Source organism: Xenopus tropicalis, chromosome 8, assembly GCF_000004195.4.
Source record: "Xenopus tropicalis strain Nigerian chromosome 8, UCB_Xtro_10.0, whole genome shotgun sequence".
Classification (NCBI taxonomy): domain Eukaryota; kingdom Metazoa; phylum Chordata; class Amphibia; order Anura; family Pipidae; genus Xenopus; species Xenopus tropicalis.
The window spans coordinates 126,744,170-126,761,806 of NC_030684.2; the positions used below are offsets into that span (position 1 = coordinate 126,744,170).

The 17,637-nt window shown below is 42.8% G+C and overlaps 1 protein-coding gene across 1 annotated transcript; it reads left to right on the forward strand.

Moving 5' to 3' along the window:
- Positions 1-833: 833 nt before the first annotated feature.
- Positions 834-17,085, forward strand: anxa9 (annexin A9). The gene is given in 12 exon segments (NM_001008047.2): positions 834-927; positions 4,849-4,945; positions 6,331-6,422; positions 8,072-8,185; positions 9,105-9,195; positions 9,530-9,609; positions 9,813-9,872; positions 11,713-11,803; positions 13,492-13,587; positions 14,138-14,196; positions 15,357-15,479; positions 16,363-17,085. Coding segments are annotated over 12 exon segments (1,014 nt in total). The 5' UTR covers positions 834-879; the 3' UTR covers positions 16,426-17,085.
- The last annotated feature ends 552 nt before the right edge of the window (positions 17,086-17,637 follow it).

Sequence of the window (17,637 nt, forward strand, 5' to 3'; positions counted from 1 at the left end):
GGATCCCTATTAAGTTTAGGTTACAGATATATAGAAACATTGGGGTAACAGTCACCCTGCTATAGTTCCAGGGGTACCCAGGGCACAAATAAGCACTCACCCCAAATCCCCCCCCCTAACTGGCCTTCAGGCTGGGCCCCCTTAGCCCATAACAAGGTTACAGATATATAGAAACATTGGGGTAACAGTCACCCTGCTATAGTTCCAGGGGTACCCAGGGCACAAATAAGCACTCACCCCAAATCTCCCCCTAACTGGCCTTCAGGCTGGGCCCCCTTAGCCCATAACAAGGTTACAGATATATAGAAACATTGGGGTAACAGTCACCCTGCTATAGTTCCAGGGGTACCCAGGGCACAAATAAGCACTCACCCCAAATCCCCCCCCCTAACTGGCCTTCAGGCTGGGCCCCTTTAACTGTAGTTCCACAATAGATGGGCAAGGTTTCCTACACCTGATCTTTTTAGTAAATAATAATGTTATGAATGAGAGCCCAGTCCCCGGTGAATTCTTTGTTATTTCACAGTAAATAGCCTACATTCCGATAGCCTGGCTCATTAGCTCACCATTGCCTGCCCCGGAGATTAAACAGTAACTGAGCCATGGGAGTCACCCTGCGCAGGGCTTGTTACAGATACAACCACATTCCTTGACTTTCTTCCATTGAAAACCAAGTGTCGTCCGCTCCCCCCACCCTCCAGTAGGACAAGCTCCCTGCTTACTTAAAAACAGCCTAAACCAGTTACTTTCTGTCGATAGCACAGATAAGTACGGGGAGCTAGAACCCGTCTCACAGTAGGCGGCCAGGTACACTAACACTCTCTCACCACACTCTCACACACACACTTTGTGTTGCAGGTTGGCATCGGGGACACAGCAATGACTTTAACCCAAGAGATACTAAGCTCCCTGCACTTGGCAGATAAGGTGAGTGATTTGGCACGTGCCCCTGTATTTGGCATAAACAAGAGATCTATGTTTGCACTTGATACATGGAGTGGGCATTGGAAGGCATGTAAAGCTTTATTATATGCTACTCTATCCCCTGGATTGCACAGACCCAACTCATATGCAGAAAAGGAGCAGATTAGAGTTTCTTATGCATGTATGGATATAGGCACATTCCTATCGATGCAATGTACAGGTATACACATAGGTTAAATGGCTTTATGCTAAGCTATAATGAGCAGTCCAATGAGCAGCTACTCCTCCTATCTACTACACAGAATATAAGCTACTACAGAGGTACTGATATACACCATACACACATACTACGGTGCTACATAGTATGCAAGACACAAAGCAGACATACATTCTCACACAATTTAATGCAGACTAAGGAGAATATATATAGGTATGGGATCCATTATCTGGAAACCTGTTAACCAGAAAGCTCCGAATTAAAAGAAGACCATCTCCCATAGACTCCATTTTAATCAAATAATTTACATTTTTAAAAATGATTTCCTTTTTTTCTGTAATAATAAAACAGTACCTTGTACTTGATCCCAACTAAGATATAATTACCCCTTATTGGGGGCAGAACAGCCCTATTGGGTTTATTTCATGGTTAAATGATTCTCTTTTCTCTGTAATAATAAAACAGTACCTGTACTTGATCCCAACTAAGATATAATTACCCCTTATTGGGGGCAGAACAGCCCTATTGGGTTTATTTAATGGTTAAATGATACCCTTTTCTCTGTAATAATAAAACAGTACCTGTACTTGATCCCAACTAAGATATAATTACCCCTTATTGGGGGCAGAACAGCCCTATTGGGTTTATTTAATGGTTAAATGATTCCCTTTTCTCTGTAATAATAAAACAGTACCTGTACTTGATCCCAACTAAGATATAATTACCCCTTATTGGGGGCAGAACAGTCCTATTGGGTTTATTTAATGGTTAAATAATTCCCTTTTCTCTGTAATAATAAAACAGTACCTGTACTTGATCCCAACTAAGATATAATTACCCCTTATTGGGGCAGAACAGCCCTATTGGGTTTATTTAATGGTTAAATGATTCCCTTTTTCTCTGTAATAATAAAACAGTACCTGTACTTGATCCTAAGATATAATTACCCCTTATTGGATGCAAACCAATCCTACTGGGTTTATTTAATGTTTAAATTATTTTTTTGTAGACTTAAGGTATGAAGACCCAAATTACGGAACACCCCTTATCCTGAATACCCCAGGCCCCGAGCATTCTGGATGACTGGTCCCATACCTGTAATATTATATGTAGTTACATAGGGCAGAACAGGACTGGTGTTTGTGGTGTTATATATATGCCACTATAGGGGGGCGTGGGGATTTATAAGTGACAGGGGACATGATGCAGGGGACACAGGACAGGGGATGTGACAGAGCGGGTGGAGGAAGGGGGCTGCTAGAGTTCTACGCCAGACCCACCCTAAGATTTTTTTGGAGCAGAGTTGTTACACCACTGGCTGGTGTCTCAGTATTGCCCACTTCCACCAAAAGCCTAAGATAGGGTGTAGTAAAGAAGAATACTGGCCACTGCTTATCTTGGTGAGAAGATTGTAAGCTCCATGAGCAAGCTAGATTGACACTACCAAGGGATCCCAGGGAGATGGACACTGTCACTCTCAGATTTCACAGTAGTTATGAATGATTGCCACCTGAAGTTGTATTCTTTCTACATTTTCCCCTCCCTGCCCCATCCTCATGTTTGTTACATTTATTACTTCCCTAGTCAGGGCAGGAATGGTACGGTCCAGGTAACAGCTCAGTGCCCCACCCAAATGTATGCACAGCGCAGTAACGCTTGGTGCTGGGGCTGCCTGCTGTTCTTATAGTTTGGTGTGGCTGTCTGTGTGCGGCTATATGTGTGCGGCTATATGTGTGCAGCTGTGTGTGACAATATGTATGCAGCTATATGTGTGCGGCTATATGTGTGCAGCTGTGTGTGGCTATATGTGTGCAGCTATCTGTGTGCGGCTATATGTGTGCAGCTGTGTGAGACAATATGTGTGCAGCTATCTGTGTGCGGCTATATGTGTGCGGTTATCTGTGTGCAGCTGTGTGTGACAATATGTGTGCAGCTATCTGTGTGCGGCTATATGTGTGCAGCTGTGTGTGTCAATATGTGTGCGGCTATATGTGTGCAGCTATCTGTGTGCAGCTGTGTGTGACAATATGTGCGCAGCTATATGTGTGCAGCTATATGTGTGTGGCTATCTGTGTGCAGTTAGTTATCTGTGTGTGGCTATCTGTGTGTGACAATATGTGTGCAGCTATATGTGTGTGGCTATCTGTGTGCAGTTAGTTATCTGTGTGTGGCTATCTGTGTGCAGTTAGTTATCTGTGTGTGGCTATCTGTGTGCAGTTAGTTATCTGTGTGTGGCTATCTGTGTGCAGTTAGTTATCTGTGTGTGGCTATCTGTGTGCAGTTAGTTATCTGTGTGTGGCTATCTGTGTATGGCAATATGTGTGCAGCTATCTGTGTGGGGCTATCTGTGTGCGGCTATCTGTGTGCGGCTATCTGTGTGCGGCTATCTGTGTGCAGCTATCTGTGTGGGGCTATCTGTATGCGGCTATCTGTGTGCAGCTATCTGTGTATGGCAATATGTGTGCAGCTATCTGTGTGGGGCTATATATATATGCAGCTATCTGTGTGTGACTATCTGTGTGCGGCTATCCGTGTGCGGCTATCCGTGTGCGGCTATCTGTGTGCAGCAGCTATCTGTGTGTGGCTATATGTGTGTGGCTATCTGTGCGCAGCTACATGGGACATTTCTGCACTTTGGCTGCAGGCTTATGAGACAATGAGAAGCAGGCATTTTTCAGTCTTAGAGCTTAGCTTATAATATTTGAAGGGTAGTTTGCCTTTAAATTAACAGTTTGCATTATGCAGACACTGTTTGTAGTTGGTCATAATATTTTATTTTTTTTATGGTTTTTGATTTACAGCAGAACCCTGAACCGCTAAAAAAACGGCATCAATTCTTTTCCAGTTTGAAAGTTAGCTGCTGTTTTGTGTCTAGGGTCCGATTTACCCAATTTCCAGGCAGAGGCTGGAATATGAACAGGAAAGGGCTGAATAGAAAGATAAGGAATAAAATGAAATAATAAAACTGTAGCCTCAGACAGCAATAGTATTTTGGCTGCCAGGGTCAGTGACCCCATCTGAAAGCTGGAAAGATGAAGAGAATAGCAATAAGGATCAGACTATCTATAACATACTAAACGTTAAAGGAGATTTATCATATAAAAATTAAGAATGTACCAGTGTATTATACTCCTATAAATACAGAAGGATTGTGCTGAAAAAAGTTGTGTTTCAGACTGATTTATTGAGAAACTGCACCAAAACCCCACTAGCCCCGCCCATCTGTTCAACTTCCTGCTGGCTGAATTCTCTGGATGTGCAGGGGGGCCGGCGGCTTTCAGTACACTACACTGTAGCATAGGAACCAATCAGCAGCTATGCTGATAGAGAACTGAAGCAGTGTAAGTGCAAGGCTGTGATTGGCTCTCCCCCTCCTGCTGTGCTTTTGGCAGAGACCATTAGGACACGCCCCCCCTTCATTTGAAACATGGACAGAGACCTGAGAGGATCTATAGGGAGCTCCAATAAAGGGGCCATTTTTACAGACTGTATTCAGTTTTAGACCAATGTGAAACCAGCACCATGTATTATTCATAACTGCCTACTAAATTAGGGTTTTGCAGCATTGTGGGTAAAATACATGGCGAGAGGTTTCCCTTTGCACCCTCTGCCTCAGTGACCCCTAATGGACTGTGAAAATTCCACTGGTGATTGTTACTATCAGCCCCGGTCACTTTGTTTTTGTTGTTTTCTCTGTTCTGCCATAGACAGGTGCCTGGGGGACATTGGGCACAATCAGGCCTCTGAAGAGCTTCGACCAAGATGTTGCTGTGGAGAAACTTGCTGAAACCCTGGAAACTAAAGGTAGGACAGACATAAGGAAGCAAAGCACAGATAGTCAGAAAAACAAAAGACAAAAACATCTCATGGTTTTTATAGCAGGGACTACTTTGGCAACTAAAGCTGCCCATACTTTGAAAGATCCGCTTGCTTGCTTGAAGTGAGCATATCAGGCTGCTACAGGGCCAAATGATACAGGCTGTTGGACCCAAGCCCCATATCAATGAGCCTATGTGGTTATCACTCCAACAAGATTTATAAAGCACCAACATATTCCACAGTGCTGTACAAAAAGTGGGTTTCATACATTGCACATACAGTGTAACATATAAAGCAATCAATAACCGATACAATGTGATAAAGGTGAAGAGAGCCCTGCCCAAAAGAGCTTACAGTCTACTTTTGAAACCTGTCCAATCAATATCTGGCCGATTTTTGGGCAGATTTTGGACAGGTAGGCCCGTTGGAGTGCTCCATACATGGGCAGATAAGCTGTGGATGTGGACTGAAGGAGCCTGAACCAGCAGCTAAAATCTGCCCATGTATGGCCACCATGTAATTCACCTGGCATTCCTATTTGATGATGCTAGCTCCTGTGTAATGCTGCCCACCATATCAGTAGGATATTGGGAGGTTGTCCAGGGAACTGCTGAAAGGCAATGCCCCAATCACGTTCAAGGAAGAATCACCATAAGATGCATTGCAATTGTGTTTAGCCCATTATAGAAGTCACCTTTGCAACAGTTGGAGATCCCAGAATTTGCAATTGTGACAAAGCGGTTTATAAAGAACCTACCATTAGCTAGGGCTTGTGGGGTCTGTAGTTCAACAACAGCTTGAGAGCAGCAAGTTGAATGATAAACAATGGCATCCCACACAGGCTATTTTGCTTCACCCTTAAGGACACCTCTGTCTGCTCCTAATAGATGTTAAGGCATCCCTAAGGCAAAAATTACTGGTGAGCTGCATTGTAAAGGGGTGTTAGAATGCCTTTGAAACTACTCATCCCAGTTGACAAGGGACAGTAGGGTCAAATGTGTTACTCTGAACTATATAAAGATCATAGTAGACAGGAGAGTTGCTGAAAGAAACAGTTTCTGCTTAAAAGGTAAGTAAACCTAAAAAACACTAATGTAAAATTGCTCAGGGTGCTCCGAGCTATTTAAGTTCTTATTAACTATCAATATATAATGCATTTTGTAAGAACAGCACCACCTGCTGGTCAGTCCATGTAACTGTACAGACAGAGGGATATACCTTCAGAAGGAAAACAGAGACATGTTCTGATGTTGCTCTGCTCAGAAAAGAGATAGGAAAGGGCATTTGAAATATTTCATACAACACCTTATTATGTGCCATTGTGTTACATTGTACAATCTGACATATAACATATGTTTTTATGTTGACAGGTAACCAACAGCTTATCATTGACATAGTGACCAGCCTAAATAATGATCAGAGACAGGAGGTCATTAAGTTGTACAAGGATTGCACTAAGCAGGTACGGCCTGAGCTTTATTCCTGAAGGCTATAGCTAATGTTAGCATATGAATGTATAATAACAAGTTAATCCGGTCCATATCGTGAGAGATGCCAATCCCCTATTGCAAACACAATGCAAATAATGGAAGATGCTCTGAACTGAGCTTGGGTTTCTATTTGATACATTTGATTTGAGTTGAATACTGTCAGGTATTGTGCCATTTGTAATAAGGTTTGGGTATTATAATAGGTTTGGGTCAACAGTAATGCACGTAGGAATTATCATTTTGTAAACTAACATACTATATGTAGCCTGGGTGGAGTTATATGTTTTAGAAGGGAAATATTCCTTAACTATAATCTGTTATGCTATGGCACACTAGATAGTTTGACCACTGCTGTATTCTCAAGGAGAACTGTTGTGGTCAAATGCCCGTGGCAACCTGACATTGCTTCCAATTCAATGACTGGGAGAGGTGCCAAAATAGGGTAACTGCCGAAAATATAGGGGGGGTTGACATCTCTGTTGCTGCACTGACTGGACACGCTCCCATTGAAGTCATAACATGCTACCTACTGGCCATTAGACCATAGGAGGCCTGTGATAAGTGATAAAGAAATCTGTGGGTGGAAAGAGGTGAATAATGGAGTGTTGGGAGGCTGTGAGTGCCTGTGTCTTCCTCTGTGTTGTTTCTGTGCAGGGCCATTTTGATAAATGGGCAAAAGGGGCATTTGCCCAGGGCCCACCAGGATAGGGGGCTCGCTAGCACACCTTTTATCTGGGATACCTTTTGGCAGAAGCACTCTGCAGAGATGGGAACCCCCTAATTTCAATCAACTGGAAGAGTTTCACATTTCTTTGCCTTTTTTCTTGTGACATCACCAGTTTGCCATTTTTCTGCTCCCAGGGTTGTTGGGGGTTTAAGGGCGTTAGGGCTATGGCACACCGGGCATATCCCAGTGCCCACGACTGCCATTCCTGCCTGCTATTTACTTGAATAGTAACACATTACTGCTTTGGTGCTGGTACTTTTCAGTCTGAAAATGCTCACTAGAAGTCACCCCATGTAGTCTTATTATACAACTCAAATAGAAACTACCATGAATATATTTACCTTTCAATTTTTGCTGCAAAATAATATATTGAACGCACTGGGAATCCTGTTCTCTGCAGGAAGTGTAAGACTAAGCTGCTGGCCAAGGGAACAAACCTTTTGCAAACAAATGAACAATAGTAAGCGAAGTACAAAATCTGATTCTTGTATGGGATGTTACAGCTTGCTCCCAAGCTTCTGAGCTGCGGCCTCTCAGATAATTTATGATATATACACTGTATATGGGTTTATATATTAACATTTCCTATTGGAGTAAATGTAACGAGATGTTAAACCATTGGTTTTAGAAGTTATTTGGGAGTATTTACCATAGTACTTATCATAGCCCCCCAGTTATTCCAAGCTAGGGAACATCATTGGGCACAATATGCAGAAACGCCCTGTACGACAACTCCACTGAGATGTTAAAATGTGTTATTTTAGAAAAAACAGTAAACATTACATAGCAATGGGCAAACAAGGGTCGCTTTAACTGTGACATTCATTCATTTTCATGAATGAGGAAGGAACTAATATTTTTTCTACACATGTGTTTTGTTTTTTTTTTAAATAGGATTTGATTGCAAAAATCCAAAAAGCACTGTCAGGAGATCTGGAGAATGCTATAGTGGGATTGCTAAAGACTCCAGCTGCCTATGATGCTCAGGAGCTCAGGGCGTCAATGAAGGTGAGAAATCAAACCTAAAATAAGAACAGTGAAGTTTTATCTGGATTTAATTTATGTCAGTTTAAGGCCGAAGGTATATGGGATGTTATATACCCCCATGGCTTATAGGATATAGGCAAGGGTTTGGTCTTGTGGTTTGTTCCATTAAACTTTGTGGCCATTGCCCATGAAAATTCTCATTTTTTGTCTCAGGATCACTTATTTATATGTTCTTGGCTCATCTCAGGACAGCCAGAAAAGACAGAGATGTAACTTGGATCTTAAAATAAAGCACAGGAAAGACACAGTTCTTTCTTTAGCTAATGGCTGATATCAGTCCTTTAGACTGATTCGGCAGCTTATCTGCCTGTGTATGGGTACCAGCGACGGGCCTCCCTGGCCTGAAATTGGCCAGATCTTGATCGGGCAGGTTTGATTTTTCTGTCGGATCTGGGACCACATTGGCTCCTTGATTTGGTCCCTGATCCAATGGCGCCTATACCCGATATCTCCCACCCATAGGTAGACATATCAGGAGAAGATTTGCTCGCTTAACAAGTGGATCTCACAGTGTATGGCCACTTTAAGTCCCTATCACATTTATGCACACTTAGGGCTCTGGCACACGGGGGAGATTAGTCGCCCGCGATAAAACTCCCTGGGGGATGGCAGACGCGGCGGGGCAATTTCATGGAATCGCCGAAAAAGACTCACGAGTCTTTTTCGGCGATTTGCGCGAAATCGCGCCGCCGCGTCTGCCATCCCGCCGGCGACTTACAAGTTCGCCGGTGGGATGGCAGAGGTAGGCAACTCGGGGAGATTAGTCGCCCGCGAACAGGGAGTTTTATCGCGGGCGACTAATCTCCCCCGTGTGCCAGAGCCCTTATGGTAAATCTCACCATTAGCCAATTAACAGATAACTAATTGTATTATTTTACAGAGAATGGGCACAGATGAGGCCACACTGAATGAAATCCTCTGCACAAGATCTAACACACAGCTTAGAGAAATCCAGGAAATCTACAGACAAGGTAGGCAAACCGAGAGGCTTGGGCCCAACACTTCTTGAAATGTCCAAATACATATACATGCACCCAAAACTCATATTAATTGTTTGTCCCCCTACTGCTCAGTGCATTTTGAACCTGTATTACAAGTGCGATTTGGACATTTGTGCATGTAGCCCTCTTGTTATTCCATCATCAGCCCCAAAGCCCTACCTTTAATTGCTGACATATCGTGTAAGTTCTGCTGATTGTTTAGGTGCTTACAATCACTGTATCCATGTGTATAGCATTTTGCCATTTTGAAATATTTATAATATTGGCAGATATATCGACATTTCTTCTCTCTTTTTTATCTCAGAGTATAAAACTGAGCTGGAGAAAAACATAATCTCTGACACAAGCGAGCCATACACAGGCCTCCTCCTGGCTTTAGCCAAGGTAATTACACGGCTGAGATCTCTCCCATGACAACTATCTTTTACTTGCCTCTTGGTTACATTTTCTGCATTTTATGATGACTTTCACCCCATCCCATTTTTTTTACCCCCGGAGATGAGCATGGGGGCATGGGTATGTGGTAGGTGTACCCAAAAATCACCAGGTTGGATCCCCAGGAGGTTGACTTTTCTGTTTGTTTCTAGGGCAAGAGAGAACAGGATGCTGGAATTATTGACTATGGCCTAATCAAACAGGACAGTAAGGTTTGTATCAGCTCACAAGAGATGGTATTTTTTTTAATAAATAGTGTCAATAAATAATTATCCCATGAAAAGAAAGAATGAAAGAATTAAATAATCTTTAACATAACTAGGGGGGGTCATTTACTAACTGCACCACAGTGTGCAAAGTGCAATTTTGTCACTATTTTTTTTTACACACAATGCAGAGTTTCCCCCCTATAATTCCAGCATTATTGCAGGTGGCAGGGGAATTGCTCTAACGCAATAGAACAAATGCATGAAAAAACTTACTTAGGGACCAGGGGCGGGCCAAGCCGACTGGGCGCCCTAGGCAACCCGGTCGGCCAACTCCGCCCACCTCCCCGCCCCCCCCAAACGGCGCATGTTCGGTTGTAGCTGCAGAGTGCCATTGAGCCCTATGGGAGACTTTCCTTGGGCCGGGTTGGAGCTGCAGAGTGCCATTGAGCCCTATGGGAGACTTTCCTTGGGCCGGGTTGGAGCTGCAGAGTGCCATTGAGCCCTATGGGAGACTTTCCTTGGGCCGGGTTGGAGCTGCAGAGTGCCATTGAGCCCTATGGGAGACTTTCCTTGGGCCGGGTTGGAGCTGCAGAGTGCCATTGAGCCCTATGGGAGACTTTCCTTGGGCCAGGTTGGAGCTGCAGAGTGCCATTGAGCCCTATGGGAGACTTTCCTTGGGCCAGGTTGGAGCTGCAGAGTGCCATTGAGCCCTATGGGAGACTTTCCTTGGGCCGGGTTGGAGCTGCAGAGTGCCATTGAGCCCTATGGGAGACTTTCCTTGGGCCAGGTTGGGAGCTGCAGAGTGCTATTGAGCCCTATGGGAGACTTTCCTTGGGCCGGGTTGGAGCTGCAGAGTGCCATTGAGCCCTATGGGAGACTTTCCTTGGGCCAGGTTGGAGCTGCAGAGTGCCATTGAGCCCTATGGGAGACTTTCCTTGGGCCGGGTTGGAGCTGCAGAGTGCCATTGAGCCCTATGGGAGACTTTCCTTGGGCCAGGTTGGGAGCTGCAGAGTGCTATTGAGCCCTATGGGAGACTTTCCTTGGGCCGGGTTGGAGCTGCAGAGTGTCATTGAGCCCTATGGGAGACTTTCCTTGGGCCGGGTTGGAGCTGCAGAGTGCCATTGAGCCCTATGGGAGACTTTCCTTGGGCCGGGTTGGAGCTGCAGAGTGCCATTGAGCCCTATGGGAGACTTTCCTTGGGCCAGGTTGGAGCTGCAGAGTGCCATTGAGCCCTATGGGAGACTTTCCTTGGGCCGGGTTGGAGCTGCAGAGTGCCATTGAGCCCTATGGGAGACTTTCCTTGGGCCGGGTTGGAGCTGCAGAGTGCCAATGAGTCCTATGGGAGGCTTCCAACTCAAGCATTGAAGTTTTAAAGTCAGAAAGGTTTTTGCGCCGTTTACGATTGTTCGGATACAAAAATTGATTAACTTTTGGATCGTACCACGATATTTTCGTACGATCACGATACGAATTTATGCGCAATTAACACACATCCGAAATTATCGTTATTGATATGAATTTTTACCAATTGTACATTTAAGTATCCGAAATTAGGACTTTGATAAATCTGCCCCTTAGGGTTGCCACCTTTTTTGTTGAATAATACTGGGCTTTGGGTCGGGGACTTGGTGGTGCTGTTGCATGGGGTAGAATGAACAGGAGGCAGGCAGCACCAATGAGCAGAACTATATGGAAGCGTAGGGAGGGTATGTTGACACAAGTACCTTTGTTGAATAGGATATCTGGTGCAACTGACTGTAGCCAAGTGCAACTGTGGTCTTTTGTCTTCTAATGTGGAAAAAGAGGTTTTCCTACTAGAGATCATAATTATCTGTTACCCTAGGTTCTCAGTGCGCTAGGACCAAAGAATACCCCTAACTCTGACCTATGGATAAGAATTTTAACTGAACGCAGCTTGGGGCATCTAAGAAGAGGTAAATGCATGTATTTTATTTTATTTAAATAATGATCAGACTGCTTTCCCCCCCGTTTTCTACCCATTTCAGTCTAACCAATGAATTTATTTAGCACTATCTTATGTAGAAAATGGTTAACGCAGACCAGGATGACACTACTAACAGGTAGTGGTTTTCATCTTTTCTATATTTTATTATTATTCTTCCTCTTAAGGGCTCTGGCACACGGGGAGATTAGTTGCCCGCGACAAATCTCCCTTGTCGCGGGCGACTTATCTCCCAGAAATGCCATCCCACCGGCGAAAATGTAAATCACCGGTGGGATGGCAAACACAGCGCCACGGTTTCCCCAAATTGCGGGGAAATCGCGGCACCGCGTATGCCATCCCAGCGGTGATATACATAATCGCCAGGGGGATGGTATTTCGGGGAGATTAGTCGCCTGCGACAAGGGAGATTTGTCGCGGGAGGCTAGTCTCCCTGTCTGCCACAGCCTTAATAACTCTGACAGAGGGTGACATTATTGTTTTGGGTAATTTAAAATGTATTTTATTATTTTATTATTTGAATATATAGTAGTTGAACTATTTTTTGGAAGTTAAACCTCCCCTATTCTTAATTATTTTCCACCTATAGGCACGACATGATAATAATAATGTGTGCTGTACAACTGATTCCATATAGGGGTTTAGTTATTCACAATTCTATATATAAATTTCTTAGGGGCCCAATTATAGTAAAATATGTTTATAGTAAAATATGCTCTCCATTTATTACTATATTTGTGTACAAGTATAGGACCCATTGTCTGGAAACCTGTTATCCAGAAAGTTCAGAATTATGGGAAGACCATCTCCCATAGACTCCATTTTAAGCAAATAATTCTTATTTTTAGAAATGATTTCCTTTTTCTCTGTAGTAATAAAACAGTACCTGTACTTGATCCCAACTAAGATATAATTACCCCTTATTGGGGGCAGAACAGCCCTATTGGGTTTATTTAATGGTTAAATGATTCCCTTTTCTCTGTAATAATAAAACAGTACCTGTACTTGATCCCAACTAAGATATAATTACCCCTTATTGGGGGCAGAACAGCCCTATTGGGTTTATTTAATGGTTAAATGATTCCCTTTTCTCTGTAATAATAAAACAGTACCTGTACTTGATCCCAACTAAGATATAATTACCCCTTATTGGGGGCAGAACAGTCTTATAGGGTTTATTTAATGTTTAAATGATTCCCTTTTCTCTGTAATAATAAAACAGTACCTGTACTTGATCCCAACTAAGATATAATTACCGCTTATTGGGGGCAGAACAGCCCTATTGGGTTTATTTAATGGTTAAATGATTCCCTTTTCTCTGTAATAATAAAACAGTACCTGTACTTGATCCCAACTAAGATATAATTACCCCTTATTGGAGCCAGAACAGTCCTATTGGGTTTATTAAATGGTTAAATGATTTTTTTAGTAGGTATGGTATAGAGATCCAAATTATGGAAAGATCCCTTAACCAGAAGACCCAAGCATTCTGGGTAACAGATCACATACCTGTACTTTGTGCCCTCCCCAAAAATCCACCACCACCCAATATTCTCAGTAAAATATATTTCCTTCATTCCAGTTGAATATCTTTCTCTTTGATTGCCCTGCATCTCTGTGTACTAGATTTATGCACTAATGCATTGGACTTTCTCCTAGTTTTTGACCAATACAGCAATGACAACACCATGGACATAGAAGATGGCATCAAGAAACATTTTAAGGGAGATTTTCAGAAAGCATCATTGACCTTAGGTAAGGGTTTTTATTCCATTTACATGAAAACACATAGGGGTCTCAGTTATTAACTCCATGGATGCAAAATCATACCCCTTATTGCACATTCAAAAAGGTAGAAGGGGGCACCTGTGTGGCTGTACCAACCCACCACTGATGAATATAGCCCTGCTGAACACACGCAACTCTGTATTCATGGGGAAAGGACAGGTCCTTGCACTCTATTCTGACAGCCCATAAGCTCTGGCCTTGGTGCAAAGTACCAAAAACATAGTGGTTTGTACTTGTTTTAAGTACAAGTTGATACCTTTGGTTAAATAAGATTAGAATCACAGCAGTTTTTTTCTAAGCCGATAACAAGCCTGTGATAGTTTGTAATCAGCCTGAGAAAGGAACTCAGTCGTACTGACAGCTTCCTGTGATTATCATCTCAATTAGCCAATTAACCTTTACATGACTTTTATGATGATTTACAGCAAAAGTTTTACTCTATAATTACAAACAGCACTATTGAATACTCTCCACACTGGATTTCCAACTATGATTTTTGAATTCTATTTTCTTATAGTGGCTGTAATAAAGAACACCCCTCTCTATTTTGCGGACAGACTACATAATGCAATGAAGGTACAGTATCCTATCCCTTATGAGCTTATACTTTCTAACTGGCACTGTCTCTATAAGGGAATATAAACCCTCAAAACAAATGACCTGTAAACATCTCTAGCAGGGCCGGACTGGGGGGGGTGCAGCCCCAGGGGCCATGCACCCCTCATGGTGCCCCTGCCGGCCATGTCCCCCGCCACGCTCTGTTACCCGAAAACTAGAAAAAAATTATTGTAAAATGCACTCAGATGTGCAATTTTCCATTAATTTGATTTGAAGGTTTACATTTCATTTAATATGAAGTTGGTCTATTGTGCTGCTACCCGCTTGTCTTCAGGGAAGGCTGCCCAGGAGATGTTGGAACCTTGTTGCTGAAATTTGCTTCCGCTCAGCCACAAGAACATTAGTGAGGTTGGGCACTAATGTTGGGCATCAGGCCTGGGTCACAGTTGGGCGTTTCAATTGAGTTGAGCTCAGGGTTCTGTGCAGGCCACTACAGTCCACTCCCATGTCAACAAATCCATTCTGTATAGAAACCTGCTGTGTGTATGGGGACATTATTGTCCTGAAATAGCAAAGAGCCTTCCCAAAACTGTTCTACAATATAGGAAGCATGGGTTTGTCAAGAATGTCAGTGTACACTGTAGTCTAATGGTTTGCTTTCGCTGGAACCAGGGGCTCTAGTTAAACCATAAAAACATCTTCAGGCCATTATTTTCCCTCCACCAAACTGAACAAAATTAGTCAGTCAAACTGCCAGATGGAAAAGTGTGATTCTTTACTCCAGACAAATGTGTTTCCATTGCTCCAGTGGCTGTGATCTTTACACCAATGTAGCTAATGCCTGGTATTACACATGATGATGTTAAGTTTGTTTGCTTTTGATGACCCCTAAAATACCCAGGTTCCTAATAGTCTTGTCCTGAAGTTGCTTCCAGAAACAGTTTGGTACCCAGCAGTGAGTATTCCAACTGAGAATGTAATTTTAGAGAGATCATCTGTATACTTTTGGCAAAAAATATTAACCAGAAAAGCCCTATACATTTTTTTAACAAATTCTTTAGTTATTTCCTCAGTGAATTGACCAGTATAATGTTTATGCTTAACGTGGCTCAAATTTATTATCTTATAAAAATGTATCCATGGATGGATATTTATTTCTGTGGAATTGTCTATGACAGGGACTTGGGACAAATGAAAAAACACTCAGCCGCATTCTCATCTCTCGGAGTGAAATTGATCTGCTCAGCATCCGGGTTGCATACAGGATAAAATATGGGAAGTCCCTCTACTCGTCCCTGCAGGTATACAGTAATAAAATAACTAGGCAGACAGTACTGTAATCAAAAGGGCCACTATTAAGGAAATAGTGAGGAATACATAAATTACATGTTTCTTTGTTTCTGCCAGTTTCCTGAATTTGTCACTGGTAAAGCTTGTATGAGTTATCTACAACACCGTTATCTCTCAGTATGGCTGGACACAATATGCCTTTTAACTCCATAACCCTCCTTTTGGTATAATCCATTTATAAGATGACAGAAAGGATTATAGCTGAGAAGTGATAGGACATGGCAACTGAGCAGGGCTTTAACTGGGTTTTTGTCATACCCCAGTGATCCCCAACCAGTGGCTCGTGAGCAACATGTTGCTCCCCAACCCCTTGGATGTTGCTCCCAGTGGCCTCAAAGTAGGTGCTCATTTTTTAATTTCTGGTTAGGAGGCAAGTTTTGGTTGCATAAAAACCAGGTATAATTCCAAACAGCCAGTCCACATAGGGGCTATTAGGTAGCCAATTATAGCTCTTATTTGGCACCCCCAGAACCTTTTTCATGCTTGTGTTGCTCCCCAACACTTTATCCATTTAAATGTGGCTCGCAGATATAAAAGGTTGGGGATCCCTGTCATACCCCATACGAAGATATCCCACATAGTTATTGCATAGTATTTCCTTGTATAAAGCACAGGAATGGTCCCTAACTTTCCTCATCCCCTGTACCTGTAAAATAAAAAAGAAGTTTCCAAACTGTGCAGCTGCACTGGCTGGGCTCCTACTGAAGACTAGTTAGAGTAAGCTTTGTTCAGAATTCCTTTTTTTGCTATTAAAGATAGACCTGAAAGCCCAAGTTAATATACAATATATTATTAAACAACCTGAAACAAAATTATTTTGTTTCTAAATTTCAGAGTGAAGTAAAAGAAGACCTGCAGTCCTATTTGTTGTCCTTATGCAGAGCAGAAGACCTGTGAGAAGGCGACTCTCCAGAAATTCACATCTACAAGGAAATGACATTACTGTGGCAGAAAGGGGTTTAATGTGACATATTGGCTTTTCAATAATTTCACAATTTAAAATAATATAGTTTTAAAAGTCATTTTTTTTGTAAAGATTGCTTTGATCTATTCGCAGAATATAGAAGCAAATCGGAAGTTTGTTATAGGCCTTGTAGCTACAATTGCATGCCCCTGATGTGCCCACACAGTGCTTGGTCATACCCACCTATACCCCAAGGCCTATTTGCTTTTTCTATTGTCCCCCCATTTGAGGGTGTAAATCTGCATGTACAGAGGAATTATAAACTGGGAAGTATGAATGATGGGAAAGAGATCTGATACATCTTAAAGGAGAAGGAAAATTTAAAACACTGGTAGGTGCCAATATGTATAGATAATACTAAACTTCTGGCCTGGGCCAGTGTGGGGCCTTCCATAAAAACTGCACCATCCCAGGGTACTTTCAAGTGCCACATCACTACATTTGGTGATCCAGAAGCTGGATAGATTGCCATTTTGGAGCCAAGGAGGACTTCATTTTCCTTTCTTAGGCAAACTGGAGATTGTTTCAGGTACTGCTAAAGTACATATACAGTTACATATACATTATATATATAAAGGGTTGCTCTTGATTGATCTGTGTTTTTGTGTCAGTCTCAATAACTACGTCACTATGTGGCATCCCTGAACAAAGGACCAGTAAGCAGCACACTGACAGGTAACGGTACAACACAGCTTTATTAACAAGCAATCCCTTTTGTTCAAAACAAGGTATAACTGCTCAACAGGAGCACAACTGTAGGCAGTATTTGTGGCCTAGTCCCTCTGGCAGTGCCCGGCCCCAGTCTCACATGTACGTGACGTTATTTAGTAGATCTGGGCCACCAGTCTGGTTTGAGTCACAGCCCAGTAACGAGAGTAGCTCTCCCTGCAGTAAGTGCTGTATGGTCTCTGTAAATAAAGTTCCTTCTAATAGTCACCTGCAGCCCAGTAACAGTTCCCCTCACAATAAGAATCCCAGTTGCACTTCTGTGGGTGTGGGAATAAAAGGGAGTATAACTGAGGTACATAACAAGGGGGCAGTGCTGGGGAAATGCAATCCAAAATGAGGGGACGCCGCAGCTTCTCCCACTCTGCTTTGCAGCCAGATTTATTTTTCCAAACCAGTCAAAGTCAGTTCTAAAACCA